Source organism: Scardinius erythrophthalmus (assembly GCF_964197995.2).
Source record: "Scardinius erythrophthalmus genome assembly, chromosome: 15".
Classification (NCBI taxonomy): Eukaryota; Metazoa; Chordata; class Actinopteri; order Cypriniformes; family Leuciscidae; genus Scardinius; species Scardinius erythrophthalmus.
In genome coordinates this window covers 30,186,103-30,205,068 of record NC_138235.1, presented here as the reverse complement: position 1 = coordinate 30,205,068, position 18,966 = coordinate 30,186,103, and the positions used below count along the sequence as shown (strand labels likewise).

The following is an 18,966-nucleotide window of genomic DNA, read 5'->3' as shown; positions in this document are numbered from 1 at the left end:
ATACCTGACAATGGACACCTCGTCGGGCATTAACCCTTACATAATGTACTGTTATTACCAGACAATACATGATGACATTATTGTGATCAAACACTAGCCATTAACGACCCGTCAGCCATTTGGCATTTTCTTAGTTTCTCTGTCGATACCCTCCTCATCCCCTGCCTCGTTCCTCTTCTCGCCCCCAGAAGTCTGTCCCAAGTAGGCTACCACTGCCGCATTTCGTTAATACTTTACTAGCCAGCTCCGTTTGTCTTATTTCTTGTGTTTTCTGTGTCCATTCGTTTCCATGGTTTCTCGCAAACTTTAGGCTAAAGAAAACTTAGTAAAAAGGTTCTGTAATTAACAGAAGAAAGACAATAAAGTTGCACTGTAGTTTCCACAAGTGTAATGGCTGCCGACATTAACAGACAATTTTGCAAAAAATAAAACCAAAAATGTTCCGTCTCGCCTCCGTGTTCGGCGATCAGGTTTCATTCTCTCGCAGCTATAACTTCACGAGCGTGTCTTTTCCGCGCCGTTCTCTTCCGTGTGTGTGTGTGTGTGTGTGTGTGTGTGTCGGCGCGCTGCGCTCTCTGCTCAATGTTCTGCACTGTCGTTAACGGCCCAAATGCTCGAATCATGTACCGATCGGCGATCACGCACTTGAAAAGCGTGAAATTTAGAGGTGGATAAACGCAATTTAGAAGTGGATAAACACACTTAGGAGGTGGGTTAACGCTATTTACGAATTTTGGGAGGTGCGTAAACGGCGTTTACGTGCGTTTAGCCTCCACTACATCCCTGCATGTAATGCCTCATCGGCCAAACTGGCTAGTAAGTTTTTATTAACACCCGCCAAAATTTATTTTAACCCGCATTTGGCGGGTGTTAATTTAGAACCCTGGTTATTACTATAGTAATTACATGTTATAACGTGCAACTACGTCACCTTAAAATAAAGCGCCACCAGCAATTCTGATATCGGTGAGATTTGACCATATTTATTAGTTTACAAAGTAAAGCAATAAGACTATGTATTTTTATGTTTTTATTTTTCATAAAAAAATAATCCTTTGACCTTGAACAGACTTACAGCTCCAATCATGTCCACAAAAAGCTGTATAACATTTGTGCCTCTTCTGTTCAGCTGTTTTAGTATTGCTTTTTTACTGATATACACATGTGCCTGGGCCTTAGTATAAACTTAAAAAACAAAACAAATCATAAAATAGAGTCCATGTAACAACACAGTGTTCACAGTTCCCTCCTCACACGGGACATCTCTGCAGAAATTAAACTCAAAGATTTAAGACAAATAAACATCCTTTTTAAGAAAATCACTGTTGGCCTTTCTCACGAGCCACGAAAACAACATCCAGGGCATTTTCACCATTAATCACCCGTTACGAATGCATCAGAGACTGAAGTCGTGTGTTTGCAGTCAGGAGTGAAAACCTCCAACAGATACCTACAGAAGAACAGTAAACGCTACACTTAAGCAGATCTCAGATCAGATTAAAACATTTAAATACTTTCCAACACTGTTCATCTGTCATTTCACCCGTGTGTTGTTCAGTCGTGGAGATAGCGCCTCTGGCCTCACACCGTCGTCTGTTTCCCACCCCTCCTCCTCCTCCTGTTCTTCCTCATCAGTGGAGAACAGCTCATCTTCGAAGAAGGATCCGCCCAGCCCGTACTCCTGTGTGTGAACTGACACCTCATTGGACAGCAGATGTGGAGAGCCTTCGATGAAGTCTGCAAACCTGAGTGCAAGTGTGGTTTTTTAGACAACATGACATTAAAATGGACCTTTTTCTTTCTTTATATAAACATTTTTTTGGTCTTAAGCATGATCCTTCAATATTCTAAAGTCATTAATCATTGCCGTTTCAAACCCCTGTGTTAAATACTCTCTGAGTGAATTATTTTAACCAGCATTTATTGGCATGGAAGATACAAAAGCTTGATTTTGGCGGACGAGATCTGCTATGAAAATGGTAGAACCCCATTATCAGGTTTTTACAGGTGGTGCTAGGGAGGACGAGGGATAAGTTTCATAACTGTGCAGCAGGGCGATCGGGTACGAGAGCACAGTTTCATGCCTGGGCTATGTATATGTATAATAGGATTTTGGAGCCCTGAAAGCAATGGGAAAATAATAATTTAAGATGGGAGGGAAAAATTCACATTTGCTAGAAAACTTTTGTGTTCTCCCTTTCACAAGATGGGTCCATCTTTTTAACCACTAGAGGGCCAAAAAGTTACAGCTGTTTCTAAAATATTCTCTCATACCTCTTAGGAGACTGGATCCTAGAGACCGTCTTCCAGGTGTTGAACTCAGGACTGTTGCAGTATTTCCTAAGTTCCTCCAGAGCTTTCTGAGTCTCCACCTCCGACTGTCTCTGATACTCCTCTTCTGTCAGCAGACGCCGTGGCTCGAGTTTCTTAGGCTTCAGCTTCCTTCAGAGCATTCATTCAGCAAGAAGACAATAACTACATTGCTCAAAATGTATTTGAACAACTTTTATTAAAGTTATATGCTCACTGATAAAGCATGAAGGCCTTGGTAAAAGGGTACTCCAGGTTCTTTGAGCAGAACGCAGCTATCATGATGGCCAGAGCCACTTGCTGGACCTGAATCCCAGCGTACACCAGCAGAAGGCCGAATATCTGCAGCGTCCAGGACAGGATATTGATACTTCGCTCCTCCGCCAGAGGCCCATAGCGGTAACAGACTGCAAAACTGATGAACCCGACCACAATGACATAACCTAAATATATATAAAACAAAGAACAGTCAGCAATCCATATACTTTAAAGACTAGTATACAAATATATGAATCAAGTTTTTGCTAAATAAAGTTTGTTTCATAATATTCCAATCAAATCAAATAATACATAAAAATATAATGATTATTTATTTAATAAAAAATAAACTAGCTCACTTTTCACTATCCAGTCAAATCTGGTGTATAAAAGTCTTATCTACAGCCAATGAATATATCATATTACAAAAATTAAATATGTTCTATGTTGGACTTTATGCACATTAACAAGTTTTCATGGGGCTCTCTTACCGATAGCCAGATGCCAGTGATCTTTAAGAATTATTTGGAGATTCCTAAACACCAGCTGGATGATGTAGAGAGAAAAGGACCAGCCGCCCATCACCAGCACATAGAATGGGCTTTTCTACAGGCCAAGGAAACAAACATGTTGAAAGGTAATAAGGGATAGTTCTGTCGTCATTTACTCCACCTCAAGTTGTTCCAAACCAGTGTGAATTTCTTTCTTGCTAAACAGAAAAGATTATATTTCAAAGAATGCCAGTAACCAAACAGTTGATGGACCCCATTGACTTCCATAGTACTTTTTTTCCATAATATGGAAGTCAATGGGACCCATCAACTGCTTGGTAACCCATATTCTCCAAAATGAACACAAAATTCTGTTGTGTTCAGCAGAAGAAATAATTTAGGAATAACTTGAAGGGGAGTAAATGACGGAATTTAAAATTTTACCTTTTCCTTTAATAAGATTACACACAAAGCCAACCAAGGTGTTCGACGGTAGAGAGAAGGATGTTTAGTACTGATGCTTAGTGAATGTGAGGAATCCTACCTTGGGTAAAAAACGGCTGATGACGAAGATGACGATGATGAGGGACGCGATCATGCCTGTGCTCATGCCAGCAGAGTAGTAGAACACTTGACTCCTATAAGACGGATGAAACGGATGTGAGCAGAGACTTATAAACACAATATGTCTAAGTAACAACCTAAATTGTGCCTCTATCCAGGAAAAGGAGAACTGGCTAAAGAGAATATTTTCATTTTGAATTATATTAATGTCAGTTCACCTGCTTAGAATGTCTGCAAAGAAGAACAGCAACACTCCAGCCAGAAAAACCAAAAACAGGTAGATGTCAAAATCTACAGGAGGAGAAACAATATCAATCTCCAAATCAATAACACAACCCCGATTATTTGAGAGCATGAAGATTTCATTTAAGAAATATAATCTGCAGGACCAACAGGAATAAGTTTCCCTATCAATGTGGACTTTTGCCTTTCTAATATATTAATGCAAGTCCTTTTCAACTCACGTCGGCTAGGTTGTACTGTATACAATGTATAGGAGTCTGAAGGGTCCACTCTGAAACAGGTCTTGTTGCTAAAGAGACTGATGCTCACGGTGGTCTCATTGGTCTGTTCGCGAACAAAATACTGCACAAGTTTCCAGATGCTGAAATGCTCAAGCTCCTGGAGGTCCTGCTCATCATTAACCACTGTCACTTTCAGCTTTGTAGTGCTCCACACTCTCACCTGTCAATCAAATAACGGGCAGGGGCTCTCAATTTTGATGCAAACATTACAGATCACACTGACAAGTCATAGTTAAAAGTCTTTTACCTGTATTCTAGTCCATGTTTCCCTCCATCCAGGTATGATGGAGTTATAGTAGCAAAAATGTTGTGCAGCTTGTGTTTTGATTTCTTGTCCATCTTTAATTTCTATGATGGGACGGGTGGCACCTGCATGAAAATGACAGAGTAATAACTTTTGTGAATCCTATATATATATGTATATATATGTGTGTGTGTGTGTGTTTAAATCATATTTTACATACACATATTTTATACATATATACATATTTTAAAATACGACATTATGAAATAAAAACATTTTATGAAGTGAGCATCTACCGTGAAGTGAGGGTTTAACTTAAACATCTGGTAGCGACAAAAATGATTAAAAAAGACAACAAACTACATTATCACATAACGTTACTTTTAAAACATCCGTTTCCACAGCCGTAACTAATTACGTTACTGCTACATCAACAAATATATACGTTACCTGGTACGCTAACAACACGTAACGTTATAGCTTTCATAATTGTCCTAAATAATTTACAAACAATATGTATCAAGATATAGTATCTTAAAGCGTGTCTAACTATTGCTTACCTGAGGTTTGAGAAAAATGAAATGAAAATAGCACAGTAGTCAAGATAACTTTCAATCTGACTGTTTTGATTCTAAAGCCACTTTCGGATTTCATTAATCCCGCCATGATGTCTTCTCGCGTTTCTTCGATGGTTGGAGTGACGCTACCAACGAGACTTGAGTGCTGAACAGCGTCACCCGCTGCACTGGAGTGAGCACGCGCTTCTTGCACACCATCACACATGACATGACTGCAAGTTACTCAATTATTTCTATCAACTGTAAAGTCAAAAATGTTCTTTATATATATATATATATATATATATATATATATATACGGTATATATATATATATATATATATATATATATATATATATATATATATATATATATATATATATATATATATATATATATATATATATATATTTAACATGCTCGTTTTTGCTGTGATGTGAAATAAAAAGACAAAACTGTGCCACTTCATTTTTATTTATTTACCTTTTTTTTTAATCACATTTATTTCTATTCATTTAGGTGTTACAAGCATGAAAGACATTCAGCTTCACTAACCCTATTAAACAAGTGATGGCAAAGCCGTTTGTCTCTCCGGCGCCAGATTGTCTTTTCCTGTTGTCTGTTCCTCATAACCCATCCTTTGTCTTTAAAGCTCTTGCCCTAATTACAGTTTAAAAACACTTACTCATCATACTTCCCTCTCTAAGAACTTTCAATTTCCTCTCTATGTCAAGCAAATCCTCTTTTTTTCTGTCCATGAAATGGACAAAAAGAAACAAAACATTTAATTACAGAGCTCATTAAACTCCCTTTAGAGAGCATGACCATACCTATCTGTTCCTTTAAATAGTCTAAATCACTTTCACCTGTTAATTTGACATCTATACAGTGAGTTGCAAATAAAATAATCAGGTGATCCAAGCACATATGCATAAAATAATTACAGATTCAGTCAAAATGTTAGTTGCCTACATGTTCTATAAACAAGAATATTTCATCACTTTTATACAGACATTATTGAATAAATTCTTTCAATCATGGCAAAATATACACAAACAGAGTATAAAAAGATATATGTCTTCCTTACAGCTGTAGATCTCAATTGCAATGTGAAAATCACTTTATCACAAATCCAAAGAGAAGATATATATAAGATATATATAACGATTAACAGCATGAGAGGTTGAGCTGCATGTCCAGGGCAGATGTAGGGTCATTTTTCTTAAATCAGCATCTTGATGTGCTCCATATAAGAAGATTTTGGGTCCTGACAGTAAAGTACAAATGCTGGTCATGGATTCTCTCAACCCCAGGCTCCTCCCGGGTGGAAATCTGGAACAATTGTGGCGGCAGCAGAGAGAGGGGTGGAGTATCCCACAGTGAAGTTCTGCAGACCCAACATCAGACATTTCCAGCTGTAGCGGAGAGCCTTCCCCACGTTCTGTAAGACAAACAGAGTGTTAAAAAGAACACACATTGTGAATTTGTAACTTAGTCAACCAATATATTGTCTTTATTAAATGACATGTAATATATTCATATTATTCATATAAAATGTTATAATAATAATAATAATATAAATGTGTGTGTGTTTATTGTATAAGCAATAAATTGCATAATCAAGGGAATTAATACTAAAATTATTGCACAACAAAAAGCAATACCTAAGGAAAAAATCCCCTAAATTGATATAAAAAGATCTGGTTCCCCCCTTTTTTTTCAGAACTGTGATGATTACTTTTTTATTTTCCAATTTTAGTTTGTGTATTTTTTTTTCCTTTATTGCATGTGATTATAAGTTTAGTTTTTGGATAAATAATTTACTTAAATTAAAATGAATAAAAACTATTTTAAATGTTAAAAAGGACAAAGGATTTTATTTTGTGAAATTCCAAATAAAAATATTTAAACTCAAAATAATGTGACTGCTAGGAAAACAGTGCTCACAATGCTTCGGCCTTTTTGTAAATCTAAGCAACAAATCAAAATCATTTTAACAATTGGATTAACGCAATCCAATTCATTTGAAAATAACTAGTTTCACTCACAGATCTAGGAGATTTAGCCTGTGCCAGCAGGAATATTATAGGAATTAAGACTTTGAGTGGTTTAAATACTGGAATTCCAAGTAGACAGTTTAGCTGGATTAACACTAGGCTTTATCATTTTAAACCGTAAACAGCATGTAGCTTAGTGTCTTTACATTAGTGACGGTCTCTCTGTGTGACAACAGGCCAGAAACAGGATGCACTGCTTTATCCTGTGGGAGGAAACATTTGCTGCATGACAATGGATCACTGCATGTGATCTGAATGACCCCTTCCTCCCAAAATAACAAATGACTGACTATGTACTATGTACTTTTTCAAATCATCGATATGGGAAAAAACAGATAGCGTATATTGAGTGAATGGAATGTAAGCTAATGTTAAAAACATAATGCAAGTAAATTGTCTCTCATCCTTTGCCGCATTTTTAACAAAATCTTACATTGATCACCATTCCTGTGCTTTATGCTTGGCAAATTTAAACATTTGGTTTTCTGTAATGTTTTGAGTCTCATGTTAGAGTTGTCCATAATGTTGCAATAAAAAAGTAAAATCTATCCTATTTGTGGTTGCGCCCAGTGAAAATGTCAGGGCACATATGAACCTGAAATACTGGCCCAACTGGCCCAGCAATAGAAATATACTTATGAGCCCTGTATTTCACTTTATGTTGTTGAGAAAGTTGGCCATTAGCACCAAACTACTACAAGCTACTTTGGTGAAGGTGCTTTGAAGAAAAAAAACAGGCCAGAGATGATATATATTTTAAGTGGATTACAGTGAGATGCCGTGTTTACTTAAGATACTCCATTTACTCAGTCTCAGCAGTTTAAATTGGTTAAGTCTGATAAGGAAACAGTCTAAGATGCCAGACAGGTCATCCGTTGATCTTTGACCTTGTCTAACACAGGGTCAGCAAATTCACTAGAAAAGTCATGTGCTTTTTCTAAAAATATAATCATTTTTGTGGTTATAATATACAAAGGATTACCTGAAGTGAGAATTTTATCTGTGCATGATTCCATAATCAAAATTCTTAATATGGAAAATAATATTACATTTTTTAAATAATTTTTTACCATTACTGAATAACACATGACAACTTTTCTGTTGAATAATTTCACTTCTCTCACTCGTGACCAAGGCACTGGTCATTTGGAAAGTCAGTGGTAGATTTTGTGAGATTTTAAATCAGGATAACACAGGGACAAAAAAAACATTGTTAACAATTCCATCCAAGTTCCCTCAAGTTTTTGCAAGATAAAAAGTAAATAAATAAATATAATACATAAATAATAAGAAAATTAACATCAACAACTGCTAATAAAAATCAGAATCAGAATCGAATAGTTATTTGAACCACAAGAATACAATGACAACATTTTCTAATTTACCAGTACTATTGGAATACTTGTCACTATAGGAAAGTATAACCAACAAGTAGGCCTTACTTGGGATTGTCTCTATCCCAATAGTAACAATAGTGAATAAATACTAATGAAAAGTTAGTAGTAGTAGTAGTAGTAAGTAGTGAAAATAAAGACTAGTTGCTAGATTACTTACTAGTATTTTATTTATAGTAGCAGTAATATCAAATGCATAATTGCATCCTAGTCAGTCTATTATGTTCTAGATCTAGATCTAATTCAGTCTATTATTAGATTCTATACAAATCTATTAAGATATTTAAGGACAGGCACATGCTATATTATACTCAAATGGTATATTTGTTAACATTTTTTTATATAATACTTTTATCAAGCAAGCACTCATTAAATTCAATTGTATTTGAAATTAAAATAAATGCTGCTCTTTTAAAAATGCTAATCATCAAAACTGCAAAATGCATCATTTGCCAGAAAAATATTCAGCACCACAACCTTGGTGAAACGCGCATTCCTTCAAAAACAAACCTCCTTCAAAAACAAACCAAAAAGTAACGACCTTAAACCTTTGAACAGTATTGTGCAAGTGTTACCAAGTGAAATATTCATCCTACCTTTTTGTATTTTTTATACTTTTCTTTCTTTTTCGCTTTCTTTTCCTCCTTTAGTTTGTGTTGGCTGTCATCTTCCACTAAGGGCTGGTATGGAGATCTCTCCGGCAGGAAAGTGAAGCGCGGATCTCTGGGCCTGTTCTCCGCCGGCTGATCGAGGCTCTGCTCCGGTGAGCCGCTGTCGACCTGCCGCCTGTACCTGCATCCAGTGTCCTCAAAGAGGCCAAGCCGAGGCGCACAGAGAGACTTGGTCTTCATGGTATTCACAGGAGCGTGTTGTTAGTGCACTCTGATAAAGCTCTCAGGACTTCACACATAGCCTACATACGCACATCCTCTTGGAGCAGCTCTGCAGTGTTTGTGTGTGTTTGGCTGGACTCCAGCTCTGATTGAGTCCAACATCACATCAGGGGAAAGTCTGACAGACTGTAGTACAAATTCTTGTTGACTGTCTGACTCTGGGGTCAGTGAAGTATATTCAAATCAAATTAATTTCCATTCTATTGAATTCACTAATTCACTGGCCTACACAAGAACAAAATGATTGGTTGTGGAATGGAAATCACTTTATTATGTGATTGATTGATTTTAGACAATGCTGACACTTTCCACAGGTACAAAATAGGCCTGAAACTTTTTCAAATAGTTATTTTATTAAATTCAATTTTTAATAAATATATATTTAAAAAAATCATGGGACACAAGAGTTATAGTTGAATATTTCTGTTTTTATTTTTATTTTATTAACTATTTAGTTTTTTTATGTAATTTTTATAAACATTTTACTGGAAAACGCTATCATATAATATGAAAGAAAGAAGAGACCAACAGTGCAAGTACTTCAACCATTATGATCTATACCAGAACCCGCCCATTTTTGATCATGTGATCATTGACTGACAGGAGTGTAATCACTGAAGCGAAAGTAGTATAAGCGGACATTTAGACATGGGCTACACACCGGCTTGTTCGTAAGTACACATATAGTTTCTTACAAATACGTAAATTAGACTTTAACGTTTAAAAGGTAGCCTATATTTCTTTACAATCGATGAAGGTTGACAGTTAGCTTTTTTTTAAAAAAACTGTCATTACAGTGGATTACTACATGCTTGAATGCTTTTTAAATCCTAATAGCCTACTTGTCTACTTTCATCTTTAATTTCTGGCTTTTTTAGAATTAGATCCTACTGGAAATGTTCATTTTATCTCTCTCTCTATCTATCTAGTAGCCTATGTCTTTTACTCAGTCCAGACACCATAGGCTACCATTAGCATCACTCACTATAGAGTAGTCGTAGTAGTAATAATAAAAATAATAATAATAACAACTTATTAAAAATGCTCAATATTAGAAGGCAAACGTTCTTTAATTATAGTCACTTACAATGGCAAAAGGAGTGACTGTAAAAAAACAGTCTTTTTTTTTTTTACTTTAACTGGACATGTGATTCAGTTAGAAAATATGTGTTTACTGGTGTTGTCATCATTTTTTAACTTAAATTACACAGTGACATATTTCTTAGCAAAACTCAAACATACAAGGAAACAGATCAAACCAAAGAAATTTGAGGGTAATTTGAGACCAACAGGATGTAACACCCTACTTTTTGTTAATGTCAATTTATGAATAGTTCAAAAGGGATGGATGATGCAACAATGCTTTTTTTAAGCACTGGTGATGATTTTTGCATGTGATGTCCTCAAAATCACATGGCATCATGTGCACATGCATATACAGTACATATATATATACATACATATACACATATATATACATATATATATATATATATATATATATACACACATATGTATATATATGTATATATATATATATATATATATATATATATATATATATATATATACCGTATATACACAGTATATATGCTCAAGATTTTGAAATGTGCTTAAAAAGAATTAATAATACAATCTCAGCACTTATCAAACAACCTTATGTGTATGTACACAAAAAGCTATACTGTTGTGTGACATGAGGTTACTTGTAAAATGGTGTATACAATTTAGCCACAAAACAAAGAACCACTTTTTTTTCAAACAAAACCACACATGAATACGGAACTGCCTTCTCCATATATGGTTCCTCATTCTTTTGCTGCGTTTTGTAAATTGCAACATAAATGTTCACATTACACCATTTCTAGATTAGGAGAAAGTCCTCTACTCTACATTACTTCAAATATTCTTTTGAACATACTTGATACTTAGATTTTATCAGAATTTCTTAATAAAAGTTCAAATGGGTTATTAAAATAAGTGGTTGCGATACATACTTGCAACATTCTGGGTTTTTTCCTTATCTTTTTTCTCTCACTTTGGATCATATCAGTCTTACATTTTGAAATTCTTGTTTGTAGTCCATATCATGCGTTTGTTCACCAATCACTCCCTGATTGTGTCCAGGCATGTCTTGTTTAATGTTCTTGTGTACTGATAGTTCTTAAAATTTCCATGTTTGGTCCATTTCCCAGAAGAGAAAAGAAAAAACATATATATATATTTTTAGATGTAAGCTGATGAAGTTAACTGAAGAAAAAGTGTGGACCGGTGAACTGAATTTTTAATGAATCTGACGGATTTAAGCATTCCATATTCTGGGACTCCATGGTGAGAAAAGTGTGGTAAAGTGTCTTTTTTATCATGTATGAGATAAATGATTGAATAAACAGTTTTCTACAAAAAATTCTCTCATTCAAGGATGGTTTTACGAAATCAGCCAAGCCATGTTTCTTTAAAAAGTACCAGTTCTATGCTGGATCCAATTGATTTGAAAAGGGAACATCTCTATTCAGTACGAAGGTATGAAGGTCTTTGATTTGATTAATAAAAGTATTTCATAGTTGTTGTTTTTTTTTTTTTATTCTTACCAACCTCAGATTTTTGGATGGTAATGTTCTCTGTGTGAGAGTCCAGCCATTTCATTGTCAATATATTTTTTACAGGTATCACAAGAACAATATTCCTGACTCCACAGTACAGTCCAATTCAGCCATGGAGTGCCAACAAGACTATAAATCAAGACTGAAATTAAAATTTCAATGCATTCACAATGACCTGTCCAAACAATCAGATCCCACATTCCTAAATGACATCTTCACAGAGCTTTACATCACTGAAGGGGAAAGTGAGAATGTCAACAAAGAACATGAAGTGAGACAGATTGAGATGGCGTTGAGGAGAAAGACCACAGTAGACATTCCAGTCAAATGCAATGACATTTTTAAACACTCACCTGAAAAGAACAGACCCATCAAATGTGTGCTGACTAAGGGAGTTGCAGGCATAGGGAAAACGGTCTCAGTGCAGAAATTCATACTGGACTGGGCCGAGAGCAACGCTAATCAGGATATCGAGTTTGTGTACCCACTTCCGTTTCGAGAGCTGAACCTGATGAAAGCAAAACAGTTTAGCTTGATTGAGCTTCTCCAACACTTCAAAATGGAAACAGGCTTTGGAGATGGTCACAAAAAGCAAAAAGTTCTCTTTATCTTTGACGGTCTAGATGAATGCCGCTTTCCTTTGGATTTCCAGAACAACGCAAAGTTGAATAACCCAACTCTGCCAGCCTCTATTGACGTTTTGTTAACCAATCTCATCAATAACACGCTGCTTCCTGATGCCCTCCTGTGGATAACATCTCGACCAGCAGCAGCCAGTCAAATCCCTCTTGGGTATATCGACCTGGTGACTGAAGTTCGAGGGTTTACTGACCCGCAAAAAGAAGAATACCTCAACAAGAAAATCAATGATGAACACCTCTCTGGCCGTATCATTGCACACTTAAAGTCCTCAAGAAGTCTGTACATCATGTGTCATATACCAGTCTTCTGTTGGCTCTCCGTTACGGTGCTAGAGAAAATGTTCAATGAAGCGGAAGATGGAGAAATTCCCAAGACTCTCACTCAAATGTACACACACTTTCTTCTGATGCAAACCAAAGCGAAAAACATGAGATACACTAAAGATTACAACCCAGACCTGGAGGATGAAGATATGATTTTAAAGCTGGGTAAACTAGCTTATCAACAGCTAAAAAGGGGCAATTTGATATTCTATGAGGAAGACCTGATGGCTTGTGGGATTGATGTGAAGGAAGCCGTGGTGTACTCAGGAGTTTGCTCACAGATCTTCAGGGAGGAGTCTGCAATAACTGAGAACAGAGTGTACTGTTTCATCCATCTGAGCATTCAGGAGTTTTTGGCAGCCATGTATGTGTATGTCATGTTTAAGCTCCACCACATCAACATTCTTGATCATGAAGTGCATCAAGAGGCCACCTTGTTTGAGTTGCATAAGTGTGCCATTGACAAGGCCCTACAGAGTGAGAATGGACACCTGGATCTTTTCCTCCGCTTCCTTCTCGGCCTTTCATTGGAGTCCAATCTGACCCTTTTACAAGGCTTGCTCTCTCAATCTGGTAGCAGAGCCAGTCAGAGCATTGAGGAAACAGTTGAATATATCAAGAGGATGATAGAGGAGACGTCCTTGCCAGAAAAGTCCATAAATCTGTTCCACTGTCTCAATGAAGTGAATGAACTCTCTCTGGTCAAGGAGGTCCAGCGCTTCCTGAACTCTGGGCATTTTTCTAAACTCTCCCCTGCACAGTGGTCTGCCCTAGTTTTTGTGTTATTGACATCAGAAGAGAAGCTGGATGTGTTTGACTTGAAGAAGTACATCAGATCAGACGAAGGCCTTACCAGATTGTTGCCAGTTGTCAAAGCTTCAGAATCAGCTCTGTGAGTCCTTGTTTTGACGTTTCATATTTAAAAGTGATCCTAATAGTCTGAATAGTGTTATATCTACATTATATTTTCCAGACTGGATAATTGTGGACTTACTATGAGATGCTGTAGAGCTCTTGCTTCCACTGTTGGTTCCAGCTCTTCGAATGTACGAGTGCTAGATCTGTGCAATAACTCTATTGGAGACAAGGGACTGGAGCTTCTGACAGCCGGACTGGAAAACACACTGTGCAATTTACAGGAACTGAGGTAAAGCTCTTGGCCATGTGTCTGTGTGTGTGTGTATATATATACATATACACAGTATGTGTGTGTGTGTATGTGTGTGTGTTTGTGAGAGTGTGTGTGAGTGTGTGTAAAGATACATTGTGTATACATACTACCACACAAATGTACAGAAAAGCAAATACAGTAAAAACAGTAACATTTAAAATTTAAAATACCTGTTTTCTGTTTTAATATATTTTAAAATGCGATGTATTCCTGTGATGGTGAAGCTGAATTTTCAGCCTCATTACTCCAGTCACATGATCCTTCAGAAATTATTCTAATATACTGTTTTTTGGAAACCTTGATACATTTTTTTTTTCAGGATTATGAATAGAAATTTCAAACGAACAGATATATCTTTAAGATAATATAATATAAGACAATATAAGATCTTTATATTGGTCAATTTAATGTATCCTTGCTGAGTAAAAGTTCAAAACATTAATTAATTAACATTTGTTTTGAATTACATTAGATTTAAATATGATGTGAAAACATGAAAACTTAAAAGATGATGATGATGATGATGATGATTGTTGTTATTACTATAATTGAGTATCGCATTTTAGACATAATATTGACAGTTCTTACACGGTGGTGCTTCATTTTGGTACGAAGCGTTTTTGAACGAATCATTTGATTGAGTGATTCAACGATTCAGTTGGTTGAATTCTTTACAGACTTTCTCATAATGACAGTCACATGTTGCCACTTCAGTGTATGGTATCAATGTAATCTGCGTAAAGAGTGACTCAAAAATCCCAATGTACAGTACAGCCTGGAACACGCAAACACAGACAAGCAGAAATGTATTGTTAAATATTCTGTTTATTAAATATTTTGGATGATATAATAATGTTTTCAGCTGCCAGTAAGAGTTTAACTCTCAGAATAAATCTATTCTGGATGAATTCCAGTTTCCAAAATCAGTGCAGTGTCTAGGCCCATCAGAATAATTTTGTAATGTCCTCAAAACAATGATTTCATATTGTGTGAATTCATATTTAGTACCACTTGTGTTAATGTTTCCTCAGGCTCTCATACTGCAGAATCACCACACACGGCTGCTCGGTTCTGGAATCAGGACTGCTCCCAAATCTCCCAAACCTTAGGGTGCTGGACCTGAGTGAAAACAGTCTGAGAGAAACAGGAATTAAGATCTTGGCCAATTACCTGAAGCATCAGCACTGTAAACTTGAGATACTGAGGTAAACATCCTTCCTCACCCCACTTCAGTTCATTGGAGGGCACCAATGCCAAATGTAGAATTTGTTTGGTCCTTCTGATCACACGTCATTGCATTATTCATAGGCTCAAGGATTGCAGAGTCACACCTGGAGGCATCTTTGCAATAGCCTCAGCTCTACAGTCCAACCCATCTCACTTAAGAGAGCTCGACCTGCACTGGAATAACCCAGGAGATGATGGAGTGGAGAAGCTTTCAGCTGTAACACAACATCCTCTTTCCCGACTTGAAACTCTTTGGTACTTTTTGTTAATGGAATGTTTTGTCATATACATGTATACTTTTCAAAAGTTTGGGGTCGGTAAGATAAAAATGAAGAAGAAATTAATACTTTTATTTAGCATGGGTGCATTAAATTTATCAAAAATAAATACATTTCAAATAAATGCTTACTGTTCATCAAATAATAAATGCAGCCTTAGTGAGAATAGGAGACTTCTTTTAATAATCTTCCCGACCCAAAATGTTTGAGCGGTGTGCTATTATAAATATTAATCTCTAATTCAAATGTCTATTTTTTTCCACCCGTAGGCTAAGTTACGGTTTGCTCACTGTGAAATCATGTCAGTCTTTGGCCTCAGCTCTGAGGTCCGGCTTCTCAACCCTTAAAGCTTTAGACCTGAGCGGCAACGCAATATATGATGAAGCAGTTAAAATGCTCTCAAATGGACTTGGAAGCCCTCACTGTAAAATAGAGATTTTGAGGTAAGGGTTTCAAATCTCCACTTAAATCCTACACACAGCAAACACCTTAAGCAATTCTTGTGTTTTCAGGATGGCATTGTGTGAGATCACAGAGGTGGGTGTTGCTGATTTGGCCTCAGCCCTCGTTTCTAACCCGGGTCGTCTGAGAGAGCTGGACTTGAGACAGAACCACATAAAGGATTTTGGTGTATCAAGACTTGCTGAAGTAGTGAAGAACTCCAACTGTAGGCTGGAGACGTTACGGTGAGCAGAACCCAGCATTGAGACTTTCATTATTAGTGCTTGCAAGGTAGATGTGCTTATAATTTCAGTCTTGGGGTACGCATTAGAAGTAATGTGCATTACATAATCCGATTAATTTTTTGATGTAACAAGTAATGCACATTACGTTTCAGTTTAATTAATTTGCATGTATCAACAGACAAATTGTAAAAAGGTAACAAAACATTACTTTCAACTTTTTTGGTGATAAACATATTTCTAGTGGTCAGGCAATATTCTAAGTGGTCAGACGATACTCTAAGGCTCGGTTTCACAAACAAGGCTTAGATTAAGTCAGGATTAGGCCTTAGTTCAATTAGGACATTTAGGTATCTTATATAAACATGCCTTAGAAAAAAAATATTTCTGGTGTACATTTTGAGACAAAACAATGGCACTGACATATTTTAAGATATCAGTGAAAGTTGCTTTCAATTAAAACAGCTCAATAATGCATTTTAGTCTGGGACTAAGCTTAAGCCTTCTCTTTGAAACTGGGGGTAGATGTCTTTTTAAAAGAAATTCAAGGAGTATGTTATATAGATTATGCATTGTTTAATGCATTACTGAGTAAAAAACACCTGAAAGGCCTGGAAGAGAACAAGCCTCAGACAGGTGAAAAACATATAACGCATTACTTTCCATAAAAGTAACGTAATTAGTTACTTTTTTAAAGGGAGTAACACAATATTGTAACTGGTTACTTTTAAAAGTAACTTTCCCCCAACACTGGTCTTAGGTGTGCTTTTCTGATTATGATGTCAGTTGCAGTTGGTCTTCTTTGTTTAGATGCTGAATTGTGACTGTAAATCTTTTAACATTAAACGTCTTTCATAACAGTTTAGGAGACAGTGGGGTCACGCAGGAAGGTTGTGCTGTCCTCGCTGCTGCTCTAAACTCAAACCCCTCTCATCTGATGGAGCTGGACCTGAGCAATAATGAGCTCACAGACGCAGGGATGAGGCTCCTTTCTCCTGTCCTGAGGAATCACAGCAGCAACATTGTGAAATTAGAGTATGTTTTCTACAAATACTCTCAATAACATTCTAATATATCAGATAATAATCATGTGTAATTATTAAAAACATTTTTTAAAGAACTGAAGGTTTTTATTCAATTAGGATCCATTAAATTAATAAAAAGTGAAAAAAAACAAAACAATAAAAAAATAAAAAATAAATCAATAAAAAAATCCCCCCCCCAAAAAAAAAATCAAAATCAGCATATTAGAAGGATTTCTGGAGAATCATGTGACACCGAAGACTGGAAATTCAGCTTTGCCATCACATTAATAAATTAATATTATTATTTTAAAATATATTTAAACGGAAAACATTCAATTGTAATAATAAAAAAACTTACTGACTCCAAACTTCTAAACAGATTATTTTTTTTTTTTTAAATGATAAAAAACGTCTCTCTATCATTGTTTTCCCTAGTTTGAGCCAGTGTGGTTTAACTGTGGACTGCTGTGATTCACTGGCTGCAACTCTTGAAGAAAAATCCTCAAGTCTTAGAGATCTGAATTTGGGAGTAAATAATCTACAAGATCTGGGAATTACAATCCTTTGTGCTGGATTGGAAAATCCACATTGTCAGCTGGACACTTTGAGGTAACTCTACATCCAAAAGGTTTCTTTCATAGAAGATAATTGTGATTTCTCTCTAAAATACATGAAGATTGTATTTTACAGTTTTCTTTGATTAATGATTTATGCCTATAATATTGTTTACACTTAACTAATTCTTCTATAGGTTATCCAACTGTGGGATCACAGGGGAAGGTTGCACTATTTTAGCCTCTGCACTGAGACCTAAGCACTCACTTTTAAGAGAGCTGGACCTGAGTGAAAACAATCTCACAGATTCAGCCGTGAGGCCGCTATCTGTTCTGCTGGACGATCCAGACAGTAAACTAGAGAAACTCATGTAAGCAGTTTCTTGTGACGGAGACTATTTGCAGTAGTTATGACTTTATGAACAACTGAAACAGCATAACAGCTGTCATACAAAATACTCAAACCATACATTTGCATTTGTTGAGCTTTGCTTGTGTGATGTTGAATGTAATAAATCTTTTTTTTCTTTCCAGATTGTATTAACTTCAGACCTGTGTGTATCACAGACCACAGAATACTGCCATAGCTCACCACTGATGACTGCACTTCTTATTATATGATATTTTCAGATGTATTATTTTTTTACGTCCGTTATTTATATTGTTCATATATACATGTATATATATATATATATATATTACACTATTATATGCTGGTATGAAATACTGAGCAGACATTGGCATTGTTTCATAAAATGTTGTCTACACACAGTATTGATATTTATGATATTAGTAGGAGTTTCAGAAACTAAGGAAGTTAAAACCTTTGTGCGATATTTGTGCGAATCACAAATGTTACAAGTTGACTGATGCACTGCTGTCTAACATGGTCATCAATATCTATATTTATTTTCACAAGAATCACCAAGTTGTGCTCAGAACTCCTTGCTTTGTTAAGGTCACTAACACACTGTTTCAACTGTACAGTTGTTAAACCGGTGTCATTATAGACTGTATGTGTTTGTGTGTCATTTGATTGAATATTTAACATTTATTTTGAAAATTTGTTATTCTTTATCCTGTAAAACTTTATGGTTGTATCAATAAATCTTATTACAAATAAATGAAAGACTGCTTGTTATTTGGTGTGGGCATCTGTGTTCAGT

The 18,966-nt window shown here is 36.0% G+C and overlaps 3 protein-coding genes across 4 annotated transcripts; 1 reads left to right on the top strand and 2 right to left on the bottom strand.

The window, feature by feature from the left end:
- Positions 1-964: 964 nt before the first annotated feature.
- nemp1 (nuclear envelope integral membrane protein 1) lies at positions 965-5,075 on the bottom strand. Of its 2 annotated transcripts, XM_081387739.1 has the most exons (10): positions 4,952-5,075; positions 4,395-4,516; positions 4,088-4,307; positions 3,842-3,914; positions 3,604-3,697; positions 3,060-3,174; positions 2,528-2,753; positions 2,275-2,442; positions 1,544-1,745; positions 965-1,450 (listed from the first exon to the last, which is right to left on the bottom strand). In XM_081387739.1, exons 1-10 carry the CDS (start codon positions 5,055-5,057, stop codon positions 1,424-1,426), a joined length of 1,353 nt encoding a protein of 450 aa, XP_081243865.1. In that variant the 5' UTR covers positions 5,058-5,075; the 3' UTR covers positions 965-1,423. The 2 variants fall into 2 exon arrangements, with proteins under 2 accessions (XP_081243865.1, XP_081243866.1); XM_081387740.1 differs by having other exon boundaries at positions 1,400-1,745.
- Positions 5,076-5,409: 334 nt separating this feature from the next.
- On the bottom strand, positions 5,410-9,381 carry LOC308702730 (uncharacterized protein). Its single transcript, XM_081385806.1, has 2 exons — positions 8,998-9,381; positions 5,410-6,391 (listed from the first exon to the last, which is right to left on the bottom strand). Exons 1-2 carry the CDS (start codon positions 9,250-9,252, stop codon positions 6,254-6,256), a joined length of 393 nt encoding a protein of 130 aa, XP_081241932.1. The 5' UTR covers positions 9,253-9,381; the 3' UTR covers positions 5,410-6,253.
- Positions 9,382-9,888: 507 nt separating this feature from the next.
- On the top strand, positions 9,889-18,917 carry nlrp12l (NLR family pyrin domain containing 12-like). The gene is made up of 13 exons (XM_081386092.1): positions 9,889-9,965; positions 11,525-11,625; positions 11,716-11,817; positions 11,961-13,754; positions 13,836-14,009; positions 15,065-15,238; positions 15,342-15,515; positions 15,808-15,981; positions 16,051-16,224; positions 17,083-17,256; positions 17,682-17,855; positions 17,998-18,171; positions 18,335-18,917. Exons 2-13 carry the CDS (start codon positions 11,582-11,584, stop codon positions 18,342-18,344), a joined length of 3,342 nt encoding a protein of 1,113 aa, XP_081242218.1. The 5' UTR covers positions 9,889-9,965; positions 11,525-11,581; the 3' UTR covers positions 18,345-18,917.
- Positions 18,918-18,966: the final 49 nt, after the last annotated feature.